Source organism: Heterocephalus glaber, unplaced genomic scaffold (assembly GCF_053883595.1).
Source record: "Heterocephalus glaber isolate CG9 unplaced genomic scaffold, H.glaber_assembly_v1.0 deba00000546, whole genome shotgun sequence".
NCBI lineage: Eukaryota > Metazoa > Chordata > Mammalia > Rodentia > Bathyergidae > Heterocephalus > Heterocephalus glaber.
Genome location: NW_028258147.1, coordinates 42,306,552 through 42,326,557, shown reverse-complemented (window position 1 = coordinate 42,326,557; position 20,006 = coordinate 42,306,552). Strand labels below are relative to the sequence as shown.

The window sequence follows — 20,006 nt, the reverse complement described above, 5'->3', positions numbered from 1 at the left end:
GTGATAAAAAAATGAAGTAATGAATGATGTGTGTCCAGGTTCATAAAAATTCCATATGCTGATTTCTAGAGGTTGGCCTCCACCTTCTCTTTCCTCTGAATCCCACTGAGATTGTCCATTATCAAATAAGATGGAGCATTTGGATATCCCTGTCATTTTAGGTCTGTAGACACTCTTCTGCTGTGATTGTGTTAAAAACAAAGTCCAAGCAGGATTGATTTAACTGTGGGAGATACCTGTTTATAAATGTCACATACAATGCCCGCAGGATTTTATTACAGTTTGTTTGAGGTAAAATCTAAAACAGCCAGAAAAGTATATTTCTATAGAAGAATCATCCCTCTTGCATACTGTGTGATTAGCTGTGATGGAAATTAAAGTGGATGACCTTCTCATTCTGGGAAGGGAGACGCCAGCAGCGGCCTAGGCATCAGCTGCTGGTGCTTTCCTGCTTTATCTCATTCTTATCTTGCCACGTCACTTCTCTAAGTGACTTAAGGGAAAAGCCAAATGTAATGTGAAATAGCATCAAGACCTTGGTTTTCTTTCTAGGATTCTTTACACGAATCACAAGTAGCTTCAAGGAACATCGAGCACTTAGACTTCTTTTAGACTTGACCACTATTGGGCCAGGGATTTAGCTCAGTGGTTTCAGCACCTGCCTTGCAAGCGCAAGGTCCCGAGTTCAATCTCCAGTACCAAAAAAAAAAAAATGCAAGACTTGTCCACTATAACACAGTGGGCCTGCTGTATGCACAAAGTCTGCAGATGTAGGTCAGTAGGACAGCACATCTTTGCAGGCACAAGGCCTGGCTTAAATCTCCCCCAATCCCCCTAAAACGGTAAACAGTGCAGTTGTTAAATATGCCTGTTAAAAACTAAGACAATCCCAGACTTCATGTTTAAAAACATGAAAGGGTGTGTAACTCAGTAGTGGCATATATGCTTAAAACATGCATGAGGCTCTAGGCTCAGTCCTCAGCACTGTAAAACTAAAACAAAAAGCAAAACAAAACACCCTGGCTTATTTGATGGAAAAGTCTACATTTTTGACACTGCAACTGCCCATTGGTATTTCATAAATGTTGATATGAATTTTCATTTTGAACACTGTGACACACCAACTACATAAGGGGCATTCAGTACATGGATTTGTTATTGAATTGAGCTTAGCAGAAGTTGGAATTGTCAGTTCCATAGTTTTATCCTCTTGGAACTAGCAGTAAAATTTAAAGCTCTCATCCAGACCCCCTTTAGAAAGGGAAATGCATTGGCTGTCAACAGCTCTGCCTTTTGGGGCGCTGCAGACAGGCACTGCAGGTGGTCTTCAATGCTCGTACATTTAGCCCACTGTGGCTTTGTGTCTAGTTGCATACTGTGGCTTTGTATAGCTTGTGTCTAGATGTCTCCTCAAAGCCGCATGCAGTCATAGGTGGGGCTTTTTCAGAGGTCGGTGAGTCTAGAGTGTGTTATGGGTGTGAGTACTACCCGCCCTGGTAGTCTGGATAAGATAAAGGGGCAGAAAGGCATTGTTATATTCCCTTGTTGCTTTTGCTGTCTTCTGCCGCCATGAACTGTTGTTCCTCTGCCGTGATACCCTGCCTTGGAGCCAGCCAGTTGTGGACTGAACCTCTACAAACTATGAGCTAAATAAATCTTTCCTCCTTTAACTTCAGCAACAAGAAAAGTAACCAAGACAGATTCTAATACTGAGAGGGAAGTCCGTTGCTGTGACTGTACCTGACCATGTGGTTTAGGAGCCTGGATTATAGGAAGGGGAAAAGTTTAGAAAGGTTGAGAGATGCTGGCTGAAAAAGCAGAGCTGGAACACCTTTAGCTGTGTGTGATGGGAGATTTTGATCAGAGCTGAGAAACCCAGAAGGCTGATAAAGACCCTGCCGGTAAAGACTAGGCTCAGGAGGTTGCTGCTGGGAAGGAGGACTGGGTTCGCTGCTAGACTCCAGGCAATGTGTGTTATGCCTTGGCAGAAAGTTTGCCTGCATTTTCCTCATGTCCAGAGACTTTGCCTGAGCCTAAGATTAAGGGCAGTGGACCAGTTCATCTGGCAGAAGAAATTTCAAGGCAGCCTAATGCTGAGGCGGTGCCACAGCTGCTGCGGGGGGCTTCTAGCCAGATTTATGTTGAGAATCAAGAGCAAATTGCCCAGCAGAATGATTTAAAATGTTTTGAGTTTGGCCAGGAAGGAAGGAAAGGGGTGGACTGCAAACATAGAGCAGAGGAGATCTTGATTGCTGAAAAATAAATAAATAAATAAGTAAATATATATAAATAAATAAATAAATAAGATGGCCTGAGGGCATCACAAGAAGCAACAAGACTGCATCCTTTACAGCCTCAAAGTTACAAAAGTGCAGCGGACCCTCAAGTTATGACTGGCCTGACAGACAAACAACTTAGGTTATCTCCAGAATTTTAGTTTTAACTCACAACCAAAGTCTTGAGTTAAGACCCAAATGCCAGCCACTTGTGCTTCCAGATGGTTTCAGATACAGATTTAACCCTTAAAGAGTTTTGGAAGGAACATGACAACATCCTTCCCTGTGTGGGGTTAATTGAGAAATCCTGGGCCAGTGTCTGTCTAAGGACACTGAGATCTGCCTGTGTACAGGAGAGAGACTTTGAAGGCTGTGTAGAGGAGCCTGAGCCTTTAATTGACCAACTTGAGTTACAGCCTTCTCAGACAAATCGAATTCCTGTCAAGGGTCCACTGTAAGAGACTTCGCTTTAAAAAAAAAAGCCCCAGAGCACCATGTTCCAAAATGGCGGCAGCCTAGAGAAGTTGTTCCTCAAGATTTACTTCATAGGCACTCAACCTCTACAGCCAAGGAAAAAAAAAGCCTAACTACTACTCTAGCTGGCAAGAAATCTTGGCGTCACCCTCATGGTGTTGGATTTAGGTACATGCAAAATGCAGGACTTGTGAGGTCAGGAAGGCTTCCACCCAGATTTCACAAAAAAAGCCTGAGAGGCCAGGCAGTGCACCCCTGAGGGAACAGTGTATAAAGCTGTGTGTGAAGCCAAAGGTGCAGTGGAGACCTCAGAAGTTTAAAAAAGCTAAGAACATGGATCATCTAAAGAAAACTACAAGGAGAGAATAGAGTTAGCCCCAGAGAGAAGCCATGGAAACTACAACCACTGGAAGTGCCAGAGGGACAGAACCACCCAAGCCCTTTAGAGTTCACAACTTGCCACAGATTGCTGGAGATTCTAAAGGTGAAACTGTGGGATTTAATGTTTGCCCTGCTGGATTTTAGACTTGCTTTGGTCCTATTCCTTTGTATTCCCCTGTTGTAACTTTTAAAATGGGAATGTCTGTCTTGTGCCATTAAATGTTAGAAGTGTTTAACTTTCTTTTTATTTATACAGAGGCTTGCAGCTAAAAGTTTGCCTTAAATCTCAGAGGAGACTTTAGACTTACACTTTTCAGCAATGCTAAAAGTGTAAAGACTTTGGCAACTCAGAAATAGACCACATGCCTTTTGCCTAAAGGGATGTGCGTGCGTCTTTGGGGGCCCAGGGTTTGAGTGTTACTGCTTGTGTCTAGATGTACCCCCAAAGCCTCATTCAGTTGTAGGTAGAGCTTTTTCAGAGATGGCTGAATCTGAAGTGTGTGACTGATTCATGACACAGTGCTAGGCTCAAGGGCACTAGGATCAAGGGTGTGAGTGCTACCCACCCTAAATTGTCTAGATAAGATAAAAAGGGTAGAAAGATGCCGTTAAATTCCCTCTTCGTTTTTTGCTGTCTTCCACGGCCATGAGCTGTTGCCCCTCTGCCTTGTACCGCCTGCTTTAGAGCTAGGTGATAATGACTAAAACCTCTACAAACTCTGAGCTAAATAAACCTTTCCTTCTTTGAGCGTCAGGTATTTTGTTTCAGCAACATGAAAAATAACCAAGCCATGGGTCTCATACCTCCTTCAGAAGGACTGATGCTACTTCTCATCAGAGTCCATTTCATGTTACTATAACAAAATCTCCAAGACTGAGCACTTTATAAAAGAAACAGGTTTATTTCGTTCACAGTGTTAAGAGGGTGAAAGTTCACGATCAGGTGGACCCATAAAGTCAGCTTCTGGTGAGGATCTGGCTGCATACAGCATGGCGAATATCACCACGTGGCAGGAATGCATGAGAGGGATGGAGGAAGGGAGGGGGAGAGAGAGAAGGAGAAGGAGAAGGAGGAGAAGGGCAGTGGAAGAGCAGGAGAGGGATATCATGTTCCAAGAGAGGAAGCAACTTTGCCTAACAGCTCGCTGTTGTAACCGGTCCATTCCTTCAAGCCCTAACCTGCTCTAAAGAGGTTTGGATGCCTCAGAGACCTGATCCCCCCCTTCGGTGCCTGACCTCTGCAGGCTCCACCACATCCTCACACTGTGACATTGGAGGGCACACCCCCAGCAGAGACCTTTGAGGGATAAAACCATGTCCAAACCACAGTACTCTTATTTTGCTATTTCTTCCCATTGTTTTTTGTTTTCTAAAGACAGGTGATGGAGACTCTAGAGAAGCTTAAATAAGGGAAAGACATTAGTTTTCCTCCAGGGCACATCCCATCCAGCTATCAGGCTTGCTCAGTAAGCACTGTCAGCGTGGATGTGGTGTGGGGCATCCACAGGCTTCAAGCCCACTGTTGCTCTTTCCCCAGGGTCCTGCCTTGCCTCCTTCTACTAGATTAGATATTCTCCAGGGAAAATGACCTTTCAGATCCTGTTGCCATCACAGTGTGTGACTGGGCCTCATCACTGTCTCTGTTGCCCTTCAAACTCCTTCATGTGTCACTCCCTTTGTTTGAAGTCCAGGAGGATGGCTGTTAACCCAGCCATGTTAGAGAACATGCTGAAGAAGGAAGGAGATGACGCGGAGTTCATGGCCTTTGCTCACTTGCTTCTTTCTGTGTTGGCTCTAATAAGTAAAGATGGAGAAGCACATCGCCCACACACTCACATCTAAGAATGTGAGAGGGAACTCTGCACACATCAAGCGTTCTTAATGCTTTTCCCGGACGGTACCATGCCACACATGGTGAGAGGTGCTTGTGGGTGTCAAACGGGATAACTGCCCTCAGGCTGCTTTTAGACAAGGGTATGCACATTCAGGAGCAGTAGCTGTCATATTGTCGTCATTCTTGTGACAGGGGCTCGTGTGCTGTGGAAAACACAGAAGCAGCACTTTGGACAATAAAGAATCGGCGAAAGCTCTCAGATGATAACGTGACTAAGGCTTCGGCAGATGATGAGATCAGAGGAAAGTGAGACAGAGACAGAGCAAAGTGTGGGTGTCTGTTGGGGACCATACATGACACATAGGGGATGAGAGGGACTCAATTCGGGAAAAGGTGACTGGGGGGAGAGAGATGTGGAAGCTGGGGTCCCACTGGGTCCAATGGTGGAGTGCTTGGACTGTCGTGTTAAGAGCTCCAGTTCCATTCAGTCCAAAGAAGGGGTCTTTCACACTGTCAGTTTCCTTCCCCCTCTTCTTCCTCATATTTCTGTTCATTGTTTCTCTTCCCTTCTATAAAACCGTGTATAATCTGTAGCCAAAACTGTATCTTCCTTACATTTTATCTACCAAACATTTTATCCACCAAACATTTTATGCAGATCTTCAAAATCCTTTTTTCCTCTCTAGGAGATTGGAAAATTTAATATCTCCTTTCTGAATCACTGTAAAGATGATAGTAAACAGAGCATGAACATGTGGGCACACTGCAGCGTTGTTTACAACAAGGAATCAGAACTCTCTTAACCGTCCATCCCAGTCGAGCTGGCTAGATAAACCCTAACATAGCCATGTACCAAGTGCCATTTGGCTGTTCAGAATCCTGTAATGCATCCAGTGACAGATATGGGAAAGCATTCACAATCTGTTGTTGAGTGAGGCAGGTTAACTGTAGAATGGAAAATATCATCTTGCCTGTTTAAGTTAGCTATCGCTTCCAAAGGATTCTTAGGTAACATCTTGTAGGGCAATGCCCTGAAATGTTAAGTAGGAATAGCTGTGGGCATGGGCGTGAGCAGGCAGAGGTGGAGTAGGGGTGAGGACTTGTGTTTTCTGCCATGGAAGGATACCAGTATCCTATATTATTTGGAGATTTTGTGTTAACTCACAACAAAAACCAGTAAGTACAAAATAAACAGCATGAAACAGAGATGCCCTTTTAATCAGTTCACAGCGTCCTTAGCATTTCTAGTTTTCACTCATGGTTTCCCTGAGCGAAATAAGGACCTCACAGTTCTGTTTATTAGTTCAGTCCAAACAACTTAGCCACCCCTGAAAAAAAGTAAAATACATAAATGGGAAGAAAGTCGACATCTTTGTTTCATTATTACGTAACTGTAAGTACTTACCCCTGTGTGTTCCTGTTGGGCACCCACACACTCATCAAACCTTGCTCAGATTGCACACCCCACCCTCACTCCCTGTCCCCTTTGATTTCTTCAGAGCACTTGGTAGCAAGGCAAACACCAGCTCTGGCAAGCAGGCGTGCAGAGATACAATGTCACTGACAGGAAAGTGGAGCGGTCCACTGCCGAGACTCTGAACTGCCTTGAGTTCATAGCTCGCCTCGTATGCTAACCGAGTGGTTCCATCAGAGCCCTAAAATATCCCTCAGCACCCCTGTGAACTTGCTGCCGTGTCCTGAGCTGCCCAGGCACACTGTTCGGGAGCCCCGGGCAGAGGAGCACAATAGGCATGTCCTCGAACTTTTCCTCATTAGGGTGTCTTCCTCCTCCTCCTCCTCCTCCCTGGCTGTGTACCGGTGTGAACTTTGTGCAAATATTGCCGGAACTTCAGAGCCCTCACTCCCCTGACTCATGTCTCCTCGCTGCCAGCACAGCCAGAGACTTGGCTTACCTTTGACAAGCCTCTGCTTTTGCATCTTTGGAGCTCATATTTTGAAGTCACTCTTTTAACTGCACAGTCCTTGAAAATCTTCTGCTCCCTCAGCAGGGAACTGCCACTTCCTCTTTTTTTCTGGTGGACCCCAGTGCCTTGTATAATGCCTGTACTGGAACATGCTCCCTAAATGTCCTCTACCACCATGAGATGTGAACCAAAGGGTTTTATTAAGCAACAGCCATGAACCAGGTGTGATAGCCCTCACCTGTAACCCTAGCTACTCAGGAGGCTGAGGCAGGAGGATCACCGATTCAAGGTCAGCCTGACCTACAGAGTGAGACCTTATCTCAAAGTTTCTTTAAAAAATTTTTTTTAAAAAGAAAGAAGAGTGAGAAGAATTCTCTGTGGTGTTTTTTTCTCTTCCCAGTATGGACGGACACCCCTACACCTTGCGGCCAACAATGGGATCCTCGATGTGGTCCGGCACCTCTGTCTGATGGGTGCCAACGTGGACGCGCTGACCTCGGTGAGTGCGCGGTGCTGGCTATGGCGAGGGAGAGTTGCCGGGCCTCTCTGCGCCTCGAGGGCACCCACAGGAAGGTATTGCTTGGCAACTGCACTCCAAAGCCGCCAAGCTGCTGTTGAGCTTTACTCCTCCGTGGCAGGTGCATTAACCCTTCCCCACACAGCCCAGCTTGATATCCAGTTAGGGTCTCATCCTCTTCTCCCGCACCAAGCCTGCTCTGCCTGGAATCCCCACTGGTTCTCGCTGGCCTTTTAGCTTCCTGTGTTGTGCAGCCGTGCTCTGTGCTTTCCATTCGATGTGTGCGGTAAAGGCTGTCCTTCAGCCCTAAGACTCTGGCACCCCTAGGAGTCGGTGGAAGGAGCAGCCCTCAGTGTCTGTGCAAAGAGCCTGCCTTTGCTACCACACCTGCAAAAACACTTTCAATAAGACCTGACCAGTCCCTCATTCCCCACTACCCATCGTAGACTTAGTATCTCCCAGCAGAAGAAACCTTTTGGTTCACATTTTATTTTCCTGAGAAGGGTGCACTTTGGTTGCTGCCGTGACACGTTGGTGGCTCCACTCCACAGAGGGTTGACTGTCCAGTCTCTCTCATGGGAGAGTCCTGAACCTCGCCAGTGAGAGCTCTGCTGGTGGAAGGTGATTTTCTAAGGGCATCAGTGGTATTTTAATATGATAGCCCACCTCAGGGCCCTGCAGCTGGTACCAGAGCCTCAGTCTTTAGAGAGTGTGAAGGACTTAGCAGACTGTGGCCTGTGGGGCCAAATCCAGCCTGCTGTCTATTTTTGTAAATAAGGTTTCATTTTCTGGCTAACATGCTACAGTGTCAGAGGTGAGCAGTTGCAGCAGAGGCAGCATGGCCCACAGAGCCCAGAACGTATCTGATGTGGCTCTCCAGAGAACCTGCTTGCTCACCTGTGGTATAGGATAATGTCTCCCTGACTGCTCAGGCCTCACCCCCCTCACCCCTCACTGTAGGTAATGGGTCTTTTCTGTTGGGCCCAAGCTATGCTTTCTCTTCAAGCCAGTTATTACCAATACTGGCATAGGGTTGGTCCTCTTCTTAAGGCCCCTCCTCACCCACTGCAAAACCATCCAGAATACAGAGGCAGATCCCAGGGTCGCACAGACCTGCCAGGCTAGATGTGCCACTGTCAACTCTGCCCACTCATGTCTGACACATAGCTCAGGTACTCCATCAAAAAGCATTTTTATGAGGTAAACATTTTTGTCACAGATACTGTCATTAAACAAACAAAAAACAGCAAAGGTGTCTTTGAAGACCCCAGTATCTGACTCCTGTGAGCTCTAGCCCTGTGGGCTAGGGCTTCTGATATGCATGGCCTCCAGTCTCTACAGGCTAAGCCCTCCAGCCTGAGTCCCCTTGTGCTTCCCCACAGCGGCCATCTGCTCGGACTCCACCTCCTCAGGCTGCTGGCCCTTGGGTGCGGCTCCTGTTCTCTACCTCCCCAAACCCTGAGAGCCTCCTCCCTGGCCTTGACTGCTCATCTCCCTGGCTGCTGGAGTCAGCCTCACGGACCCTCACTCACTCCACCCATCCTATGCACATGCTTTGTACCAGGCACAGCTAACAAGGAATAAAATAGCTTCAAGACAGGTATGTTCCCCAGAAACTCCTAGGGAAGAGGAGACCGACACTGACCCAAGCATCACCATGATTAATAGGTAGTCACCGAGTGGGGCAAGGCTCACAGGAAAGAGTGGCATTTCAAGGGAGCTGGGGGGCGTTGAAGGTGCTCCCGATAGGAGCTGTGTCCTGCACCGTGAGGGCAAGTGGCAAGAAGAGGGCAGAAGCCTGAGCTGGGTGGCCACCAGTGACTCCCAGGAGCTGGAAGGACAGTGCGGGAGACACAGTGTGGGGAGCTGCCCAGGCAGGTGGAGGAGTGCACAGGGCTGGAGGTGGCCAGCCTTTCCAGCTGGGGGAGGGCGGGGTCTTCCTCCTAGAGCAGGGCCACCACTGACCATCCTGAGCAGCCAGGGGTGTGACCGTGGGGACACTCGGACCCGTGCTGAAGACATCACTTGTACAGATAGGACCTGTGCCACATTGTCATTTCAGATTTTGTGGCAGCCACCTTAAAAAAATAGGAAAAAGAAAAAGAATTTCACTAGTATATTTTATTTAGCAAAAGATATGCATATTTTGAAATTACTGAGATTGTTCACCTCCTTTGGTTTATATGAAGTTTTCCACATAGCCCATCTGTCCTGGATCACATTTCAGGCCTGTGTAAGGGGCTGCTACCCCAGCACCCTGCCTCGGTAAGTGCTCTTCTTTCCTGTCCTTCAGCTGGCAGCACCCTCCAGGGCTGTCTTCTCCTGTTCTGGTCTCAGCCAGGACGGTGTGCCATACTCTGAGTGTCCTGCTGTGTTTTCGTGCCTTCTTCCCTTGCTGCATCTCTGCAGGTCTTTCTTCAACTCCACGTGACTCTTGGCAGAGACCCCAGCCACCTCCAGGCAGCTCTTTCCTTTCAAACTTTTATTACAAAATCAAACACAGATTTAAAAATAAAAGCACATAAGCAAGTGTTAAACATAGTGATTTATTATAAGCAAACATCTTCGTAGTCCCATTCCAGCCAAAAAAAGTGGAACCTGGAAGCTCCCAGTGGCCTGGGCCATGGGTGCTGTGCTCCCATGCCAGAATGCGTCTGTCTTTTGTGGGCATTGCTTCCTTGGGCTTTTTTCCCCTTCCACTCAGCTGTGGACCAGGGCTCTCCCAGCTCATTTCATGACATCTCCTCAGGACTTGTTGTGCTTAACATTCCTTGACCCTCTCCTGTTGTGGCTAAAAAGACCTCCTTCTACCTCCTTCTCCTGCTCACCCTTCTCCAGCTCCCCTTTACCCTGTTCCTTCCTGGCCACCTGCCTTCTCAGTCCATGCCCTGTAGACCCACACCTCTCCCTCCGTGCTGGCTTTGCTTTTATTACTGAAGGAGCTGGGTGATTGGACATGAACCTCTGGTTGGGGATGTGGTGTCCGATAAGCCCCTGACTCACTCTAGACACATTTCACCTGTAAGGCAGCAGATGGGGCTGGACAGTCCTGACTGGGACTCGGGCCTCCTGAGCATCCATCTGAGCTCCACCTCAGCTCGAGGCAGGAGTTCTGGGCCTGGCAGTCTGGCCCCTAGGACAAAATTGAAATTGGAGACAGTTTTTGGTGTCACTCCTAGGAGTTGGGGGAAGGTGCTGGCACCTGGTGGGTAGAAGCCAGAACTGCTACTAAACACCCTTCACGGCACAGGACAGCCCCCGTGACAGAGAATCACTGGTTCAACCGTGAGAAGAGTCCAGATGGAGGAACGCTGGCTGATCGGATCCTGTGCGTGTCTGAGAGAGTAACTTGAATTGAGGAATCGGAAAGTTTGCAGATTTCTCAGTTTAACTTTGTTATTGTTAAATGTGGATAGAGAAACTACATTCTTCTTAGTTTTCTTATGTAAAAAAGAAAGGTCTGCCTATATTTGTTTGGAAATTGCTGCTTATCTTTTCAACTTTCAAATGTTCAGTGATCTCTAAACCCACAACAGAATAGTCCCCTAAGCACTCATTTTCCCCTTGGTGGTGTGTGGGGTGCTGCTGCTGTGGCCCCTGCTGTGACTTGAGGTCTCCTGCCCATGAGCACTGAGAACTGAGGGTGCCCGGGATTGTTAGGAGGGTCACAAGAAACGGAAGCCCTTGTTGTGCACATGCATGTTGTAAAGCAAACTCAATCAGCACAAAACGGCAGCCCTATGAAAATTCCCCAGTGAAAGAGCAAACACCAAAGTGTTTCAGACCCTTAGATCTTCATTGTATGTTCACCAGAAATCTTCAAATCAGACTCTGTTAGATGAAGACTTCTCCTTTGGAATCAGTAATTACTGCAGCCTAGGAAGACTGTGTTGGGCTGTGTATGGACTATAAGACATAAGCTTATGTGACACTCTTGATTGTCTGCCTGATTGGAGAAAGGGGCCCAGGACCAGGGTGATGAGCAAGTGGATTCGTTTTGAAGGAAGCTCACAGGCTGAGGCATCTCCCCACTGTACCACTATGAGCTTTGTTCCTGTGTCTCTTCCTGTGCTGGGCAGCCAAATAAAACCAGGTCCTTCAGAGAGGGAAATACTCCAGTACGTGGTTTTTGTTCACCTCATTTGCTGGTGATGCCTCAGACCAACAGATTGGGTGTATGGAGCACACCTTGCTGTCTTTTGCAGAGGAAAAAAAACTAATAATTTTTCTGTAACAGGATGGAAAGACAGCAGAGGATCTTGCTAAGTCGGAGCAGCATGAGCATGTGGCTGGTCTCCTCACAAGGCTCCGAAAGGTGAGGAAATCCTTTTTATCTGTCTGAAATTCTCTACCTGTTTTTATGTGCAAAATTCCCAGTCTCTTCCCTTGTAAATCCTGGGGATAAACAAAAGAAGGCTTTAAGCACAGGTATGGGAGGAGCATCGGTCCCTGTCCTGTAGCTTGCATATCAATTGGTATACAGGCATAAGTTCCCTATCAGGTTTTCTCTTCCTTAGTTGGACTTGAAAAATAATTTGGCTTCTTTACCATGTTGTGCCTGGTCTCTCTCCTCCCACCCTCTCCATACTAAGCAGCTCCATAAAGTGTAGGAGAGATGGGAATGATGACATGGTCTTTTTTTTTCCTCCTTTGTGCTTTGAACTCCCAGGTTCACTTCAGCTCCGGTTTAGCAAATGCCATTGCACTAAGTTTTACAGAAACATGACAAGAATAAGTGTACCCCTTGCCTCCCACCACATAACAGTGTCCATCAGAAGACTTCAATGTAACCATGCCCTTAAAACTAGAAACTCTGTATCATGCACAAAGATGTTCACTTGGTATTATTTAAAATGCAATCAAAATTGGAAACCAGATTAGGAACAGTAATGTCACACAGGTATAGAAGACAATGATTTTTGGTCATTAGAAATATTTTTAAAGAGATTTTAGTCACAGGAGTTTAATCCGTAGAGTGTCCCTGGGCTTCAGAGCTAAAGAATTGCATGTATTTTATAATCTCCTATGTTAAACATTCATAGAAAGAAAATAATATGGTTTCTTTAATTTTTGCTATTGTGAGTTATTAATCTTTTCTTTAAATATAACTGTACCTTTCCAAATCTCTTCTAACAATCATGTAATATTTTAAAGTAAACTTAGAAATAAAAAAATGATTTAGTTAGTTTTTTTAAAAGATACTGTCCAAGGTATTATAGATACCCCCCAGATTTCCTGTCATATACCCAGAAAAGTGCCTCCAGGACAATGGATGATGTGTTACCTTTGACATCCGTGAGAAGTTTGATTGTTCCTAATTGTTTCTTGGTCTTAGAGGGAGAATAAAGCTTGGAATAATTTCTTTCCTAGTACAGAACTGAACTTGGAAAGACCCAACTGTTTCCAGTGCACATACACACCTCAGACTCTTCTGCGTTGACCTGGTGGGGAGGGCATGCCACAGGCCATCATGTTCCATCCTTGTGCTGTGGATGCTATAACCAGCCGTGGAGGCACCAGGTGGACACATGATGGACACAGATCTCCCAGGCCTCTAGAGAGATTTGATTCCCCCTTTTGTTGAGATTCAGAGAGGGAGGGAGGGAAGGAGATAGAGAGAGAAGTATTTAGAAAACCATCCCAATTTCACTCACCTGTGCATACAGGAAACAGGTAAGGTCATTGCCAGCTTCATTTTTTCCTACCCTGCACCACTCCACTGTTGCATTATGAGTGAGAATTTGAACCAAAAGAACACAGAAGTCTTGTTTACAAACAAAATAAGGCAGAGGTGGGTGAGACCCTAACAGTCACAGTAACATAACTTTTAACACAAAGTTTCCTAACTCTTAAATTCATTTCATTGAAGCAGTGTTAATCAGCCAAACAGAACACAGCCAGCCTCCACCTTTGGCTGCAGTACAGCTGATGGCCTTGTTCTGGGTATAGATATAAGAGCTGTTTTAAGTTGGTGACCCTTACAGCATCCATCAGTAGTGAAGAGACAAATTAAATCTGGCCTTGCCAAGGCTCCTGGACTTCACAGTCAGGTCTCTGTTAGGGCACTATTCCAGTTTCTTCCACAGAAGGGGGAATACCACTATTTTGAATTTTACCATTATCTTGTGATTTTTCTGTAAAGGAGAGGTCAAGGCAAAGAAGTTATTTTAATACTTCTGATTGCAGACATCATCCCTTTTACACCCAAAATCCAAGGAGAAGGTCCTCCTTGCTTCTCTCTGAGAGGCAGAATATAGCACGGCAGCTCAGAGCACAGGCTGCAGCCTCTTCCAGTCCCAGTCCTGGGAGATTCTAGCCGGATGAGCCAGCCAGCAGCCAGCTGCTTACTGCTCTGTGTCTGTGTCCTGGTTTGTGCACCAGGTGAGGACAGTGATGAGGCCCAGATGGGTCCGTGTGAATGATGAGAACAGCACCTGCACACAGTAAGCTCCCTTGTTTGCCGCTGTGATTGGTGCCAGGCACAGCACTCCTGGTGTAGACACTGTGGTGCCTCCACAGCCTGAACCCTGGAGCGTCATTTGTCCTAACAGCTACCATGCAGCCCTCAGTCTCTGTGGCTGGCGCTGTGTCCTTGGGGCTTGAGGAGGGTTGTGTGTGCAGCATACGCACCTCTGCTAATTAGTACAGAGCTGACACTCCAACCTCACGTGGAAGGCATGGTTTTCAGCACCCTTTTAGTGGGCATGAGGCTGCTGTGGGGTGGATTTGTCACTGTGTGGGACGGTGGGCCTTTCCGGGACCTGCTGAGACTGTGTGGCAGCCTTGCCCAGCACACACACAGATCACCTCCTGGAACGACGGACCTGGGTTCTTGTTCCCTTCACCAGGGTCTTTAAGGATCCATATCCATGCTCAGCAAGACTCATACCTGGGGGTCGGACACATGCCTGTCATCCCAGCGCTCTGGGAGGCTGAGGCAAGAAGATCACAAGTTTGAGTCCAGCCTTGGCAACTTAGCAAGACCCTGTGTCAAAAGCAGAAAAAATGGCTGGGGATGTAGCTCAGTGCAAAGGCCTTGGGTTTAATCCCTGGTACCACAGGGATTGTTTGTCTGCCTTTGTCATCCTTCAAATGACTGTAGATTTCAGTTTCCCAATAGCCCAGAAATCAAGAGTGCTCTGCTGAACATTACTAATCACATTCTGTCTTTTTTTATTTTTGCTGTTTTTTAATAAATCCCAACATAAGTACCTACTTGGCACTGGGGTGCGCCCAGTACTGGAATTTGACTGTTGGAAGTGATTGAGCTGTCACAGCCACATCCTCGGACACACAGGGTGAGGATCCTGGTAGGTTGTACAATATCTGCAGAGAAATTCAGGCAGTAGGCTTATTTGAGATTACAGTTTGGATTCAGGAGGAAGAAACTGTTCACAGATAGGGTACAAGGGAGTTTCAGAGAGGGAAGAGGATAATTCACACTGAGGAAAATTTATTGTCATTTTCTCATCAGTCAGTGTCATTTCTTCTCCCATCTTCCAGTATCTCTCACTAGGGTAATGTTTGGGGTGGGTGGGTCCCTGGCCTCCAAGCATCTTATGTCATAGCATCCCTTCCCCCCTACTTCATTGTGAAAACCAAAAAATACCTCTGCACATTTCCTGACACCCTCTCAACAGTGGCCCTTCTATAAAAGCCACTGCAGGCAGATCACAGGCTCACCCCTGAGAAGTCAGCACCCAGACAGCGGGGCAGTGGCCTTCAGTGGCCTCGCTGTTCGGTTTGGTTCCCACATGCATCAGTCTGCAAAAGCAGTGCTTCTTGTGTTTTTTACTTCTCATCGATTGACATTCCCTAGGAATATACTTTTGAACATTGGCCAGGGAGGCAATGGGAATTCAGCTTCTGGAAATAGAACCAAAGCCATATGTGTGCCTGCACCAAAGGAGACGAGCAGGAGAGGCCATTCTGATAGTTAGACAGTACAGGGTGGACCCCCAAGGGATAGGGGACCTTGCAGCCAGTGCCGTCAAGAGTCCATGTTAGCCATCCTCTGGACTGAGGCTGAAATGGGGAGGCCAGAGCCAAGGCTGTGAGGGAAGGAAGGACACGGACCAGGGCAGAGGTGAGCAGAGTGCACTCTGGTCTCGTTCAGCATGGAGCGAGTTAGAAGGAGTGGCGTTGGAACCTCTGGTCCTGTCCGTGAGGGTACCCATCTGCATCACTTCCCAGTTAGGTGACGTCATATTGAGGTCTTGAATTCAGCCCGGGTGGCAGCATTTACACCACAGGAATCAGAATGTTCTGAAAATCTTGCTGCCCGCTTCCCATTGAGCTAGCTTACCACACACTGTTGCTTTGGGTGTCTCTGGAAGTCCCCACACCTATGCCCTGCCTGGTAGTTACCACTTTAGAACTAGGAGGACACCCCTTCCACTTCATCCTGTGCAAATCCTACCAATAAACAAAGCCCCATCCACCCTCCAACCATGTCCAGATCTGCACTGTTGCTCATCTAGTCCCACTTCTCCTGCTGTAGAAAGGAAGGGATTCTTGTCACAATAGGCAGTGAGGTGTTCCATTCGGAGTTTCCTTTGCTGTCCACTTTTACTGACAATACCTGCAAGTCTCATTCTTATCCGATGTTAAAATGCTATTTTCAAGGGCTTGGAGAGTAGGTTTGTTTTGTTTGTTGTTCTAGTCATATATTCTGTAAGCTGATATTAAAGGTAGCTTGCTTCTCCTGAGCCTAAGCCTATACAGTAGAGAGGGCCTCAGAATATTTTGGAAAATAAGAAAACATTAGGAATTGCCCAGAATTAAAACTTCACCACAAGTAAACTGGATTTGCATAACTAAGACTTGCCACTCCCTGCCATGCTGGGCCTAACTGCACCCTGCCATGCATGGGAAGCCATGTCACCTCTCCGAGCTCTTACCTGGCTTTCCCAGACTCTGGATAGTCCTCCTTGTCAGCCTACAGAGATTTGGTCATTTCTCCTGATGAGAAAGCAAAAGTTGACTTGCTAAATTACCAGTGGAAAATGGTACTGGGAAACAGGAAACTGCAGACCTAGAGATTAATCCGTGTTTTAAGGAGCAATGCAGCTACCAAATAATACTCATACATGCATGCCTGGGGAGGTGTGCTAATGTCTGCTGTGTGCCAGGCACAGAAGAGGCCAGTCACCAGAAAGGACACAACTAAGCCAGAGAACGAGTGAGAAATGTGGTAGACAGTGTAAAGCAGGCCAGAGGTTGTCAAACAATGGCCTAGAAGCCAAAGCCCACCCACCACTTATTTTTGTAAATAAACCTTTTATTTTTTTTGGTACCCAGGATTGAGCTTGGGACCTTGCGTTTGCAAGGCAGGTGGCGGAACCACTGAGCTAAATCCCCAGCCCTAAATAAACTTTTATTAGAACACAGCCACACCCATTCATCTACTCTTATCTTGGCTGGTTTGCGTACAGGGCAGAGCTGAGCAGGTGCAACAGGGTCCATCTGCCCTTACAGAAAGGCTTGTTGCCCCCAGTGTATGTTTTGCAGGCAATTAAAATAGGATGAAGTGAGATATAGTGATGAGGGTTGGAGGCTGCTTTTAAGTTGATGATCAGGGAGCCTCTCTGGTATGACACAGACCAAGCCCTGAAGGGAAGGCTCCTCCTGAGCCAGACAGAGGAAGTGATAGCACAGGTAAAGCATGACGAGGGCAAAGGTCCCAAGGAGTACAGCTTTGAGTTTGTTCAGTGAGCAAACGAGAATGGAGGGTAACTTGCCAGGGCCAGTGGTGTGTGATGCCTGTCATGGCCAGGAAGGGAGCAGTGCTCACAGACCTTGGTGAGGAGATTGGGTAGATTGGGTTTAGGAATTCCCTCCGGATCTCAGACCACAGGGTCAGGGTCAGGAGGAGAAACAGAGAGCCTTGCACTTGGCTGGGCTGTCAGCCTCTGTTACTTGGTGATCTTTGGGCAAGCCAGCAACGGAGGCTCACGTTCCTATGTAGACATTTACAGTAAGTGAAGCTCGAAGGCCGGTGAGTGTAACATGCCGCGCACATCCAGTTCTGTGACCACTGACTCAGGAGCTGCATTCTCTTCCCAGCCTGGTCTCAACCTGCCCTGAGGAAGGCTCGCCCACGCCACGGACGCTCAGGCCCTGCACGTGTTTCAGGCACACCCACAGGCCTGGGGGACACACTGGAGAGCACTTAAAGGACTGAGCCAAAACAGTGCAATAAGCCAGCTCCCTACCTCCCTGAGGCAGTTGCCGGGCCTGCTCTCCCCTGGCCCAGCCAGTGAAGGCCTGGTGGGGCCCGCTTAGTGGCTAGCCCTGGTCTCAGGGTGGTCTTGTAGCTTTGGTAAAACATTGACCATAGGAACACTTTTGTGCTCCTTTTCAAATAAGTTAATGTTCATACCACCTTCTAGAACCAGCTTGGAGCCCTTCTGCCCTGCAGCTCATCCCTGCCTTGCCCTGTAGTGGAATCAGCACCTGTGCAGATGAGGGAGAGACGACGGAAAGCTGTTGGGAATTCAGCTGTGCTGAGATGCTCCACGTCTTAGGGAGGAGCATGATGGGTCTTCCTGGGGATGAGGTTAGATTCCCTTCCTTAGAATTAGAAGAACTGAGGACATTTTCTTTTCCTTGTCTTTCAAAATTGTAGCAAACTCTGCCCATCATGAGCAGAGAGCAGTTTCCTGTCTTACGCCATGGTCCTCTCTATTGAGACCACCAGGTCTTGGGCAGAGGGAGAAGTGAGAGGGCTCTGGAAAGAGGGCAGTCGGAGACGCCTTTCACTGCTCTTTGCCCTTTGAAAGCCTTTTCTGCCTCCCTTAGTGTTCTCTAGTAAAGTGAGAAGGTGGGTTTGATTACATGGTCACCCAGAGTGGAGGACAGCATAAAAGCTGAGCTGTAAATCTAACACATTCTTGGATAAGACAAAGATTCTGAGATGAGTATGGGTCCCTGCAAATTAAGGCTGAGAGTTCAAGGGAAGAATGTCTCTGGGAATTGAGAGAATTGAGACCCTGTGGCGTATGGAGGACTCAGGAGACTGCTCACACTGAGACCAGAAAGTGAAAAAAATTTGCCTATGAAATAAACTCAGATGAGGGGCTAAAATGACACGTTTGCCTATTGTCGATGAAAATTTAGACAAGGAGAGCTCTTTGTCATTTTACTCACCTTTTTGTAGCTATTACTTACAAATCTCACCTAAAATAGCCATGTGTGCTTGAGACAGGCACTGCCAAGGGAGGCCTTCTGTGAGGATGGTGCTGCCTGGGTGGTCCTCAGGGCTTGAATCTATAGCATGCCACTCTGAGGGTCTGCCTTCAGCTTGCACATCCTTGTGGCTCCTTTCCACCCCATCCCTGCTTGTTCTCCCCATCACCTCCCTTTCACACCGGGAAGGATAGAAGACCGGTGGTGAGTTCTCGCTTTGCTGTATGGCCTCAGGCAAGTGCCTTGGCCTCGCTGAGCCTCAGTCTCCTCACCTGAAGGGGAGGATAAAGATGTTGGCCACGGAAGTTCTCAGATGCTTAAATAAAGGATGAGAGCATAGGAGTTGGAAGGTATCATGCATGAAGAAGTAGGTTATCACTGCAGACAGCAAATCTGTCTCACTCTTCCTAGCTGTCTGTCCCCTCTATATCAGCAGCTGCTGACCCACCACTGCCCTCACTGAATTTGAAGTAGGGAACTTCAGAATTCATGCAAGGAAGCTCAGGCATGACTCACCCTAGGCTCTCAGGGCCAAGTCACCTTGTAAGTTCCGAGTCGCTTCTAGAAGCCACACACTGGGGCAGCAGTGTGTGCAGATTTCTGTGGTTCAGGTCTTCTGTGAGTGCAGGGGCCCTTGGGAATTCTTGCAGAATGGAAAGAGTGCTCCTTCAGGGCAGGGAATGGGCAGAAATGAGCTGCAAGCTGAGTCGTGGCACAAAAACAAGTCCTCCAGGACCTCGTGGGGGATTCAGGCTGGAAGCAGGGTCTGTGCTGTCTTCACTGTCTCAGGGAAGTGGACACTGCTGCGCAGGATTCTGTGTGGAGTGAGCTGTGTGTTCTGGAGCAGGTGGAGAGAATGCTTTTACCTGCTTGGCAGGCTGCTCACAGTGGAAGGTGATGGCTGTTGCCACAGTGACCCCGCTTAGGGCTTCTATGCGACAGAGGCGTAGGCAGTGCTGTGGACCCAGAGGAGGGTGAGGAGCTAATTCTGAAGGTAAAGTTGATGGGAGGAAGGCCAGATTTCTTGAGTGGGTCAGGGGCAACGAGGTCACACTGGGTGACGTGTAACAGGTAGGACACAGGAGAGAATCCCAACCCATTCCTTCCAGCCTACCAGATGCTTCTACAGTGCACCTGTTTCAGAATAGAGCCTTGTCAGCCTTTGTGCTGACCCAGATAATGAACCAGGGGAATTGCTAGTGAGATAGCTTATCCTTTTTTGAGATCTGTAGCATTTTGTCTGCGAACTTGTTGAGATTTGAGGTTAGAAGAGGAAACCAGAATGTTCCACACATCACCATTCAGAGCTGTGACTTCCAACCCAAGCCTCCTTGGCATTTTACGATGGATCTTCTATAGTGCCCCTTTACCTCCCTGCAGTAAAACCCATACGTATCTATACACATCCGTAT

At 47.5% G+C, this 20,006-nt stretch overlaps 1 protein-coding gene across 10 annotated transcripts in view; it reads left to right on the top strand.

The window, feature by feature from the left end:
- Positions 1 to 20,006, top strand: part of Dapk1 (death associated protein kinase 1) — a 209,150-nt gene that overhangs the window by 151,475 nt on the left and 37,669 nt on the right. For all 10 annotated transcript variants that reach the window (XM_004862456.4, XM_004862457.3, XM_004862458.4 and 7 more), the window contains 2 exons: positions 7,291 to 7,389; positions 11,645 to 11,722. In XM_004862456.4, coding sequence (XP_004862513.1) covers positions 7,291 to 7,389; positions 11,645 to 11,722 — 177 coding nt within the window. The remainder of the gene's footprint in view (positions 1 to 7,290; positions 7,390 to 11,644; positions 11,723 to 20,006) is intronic.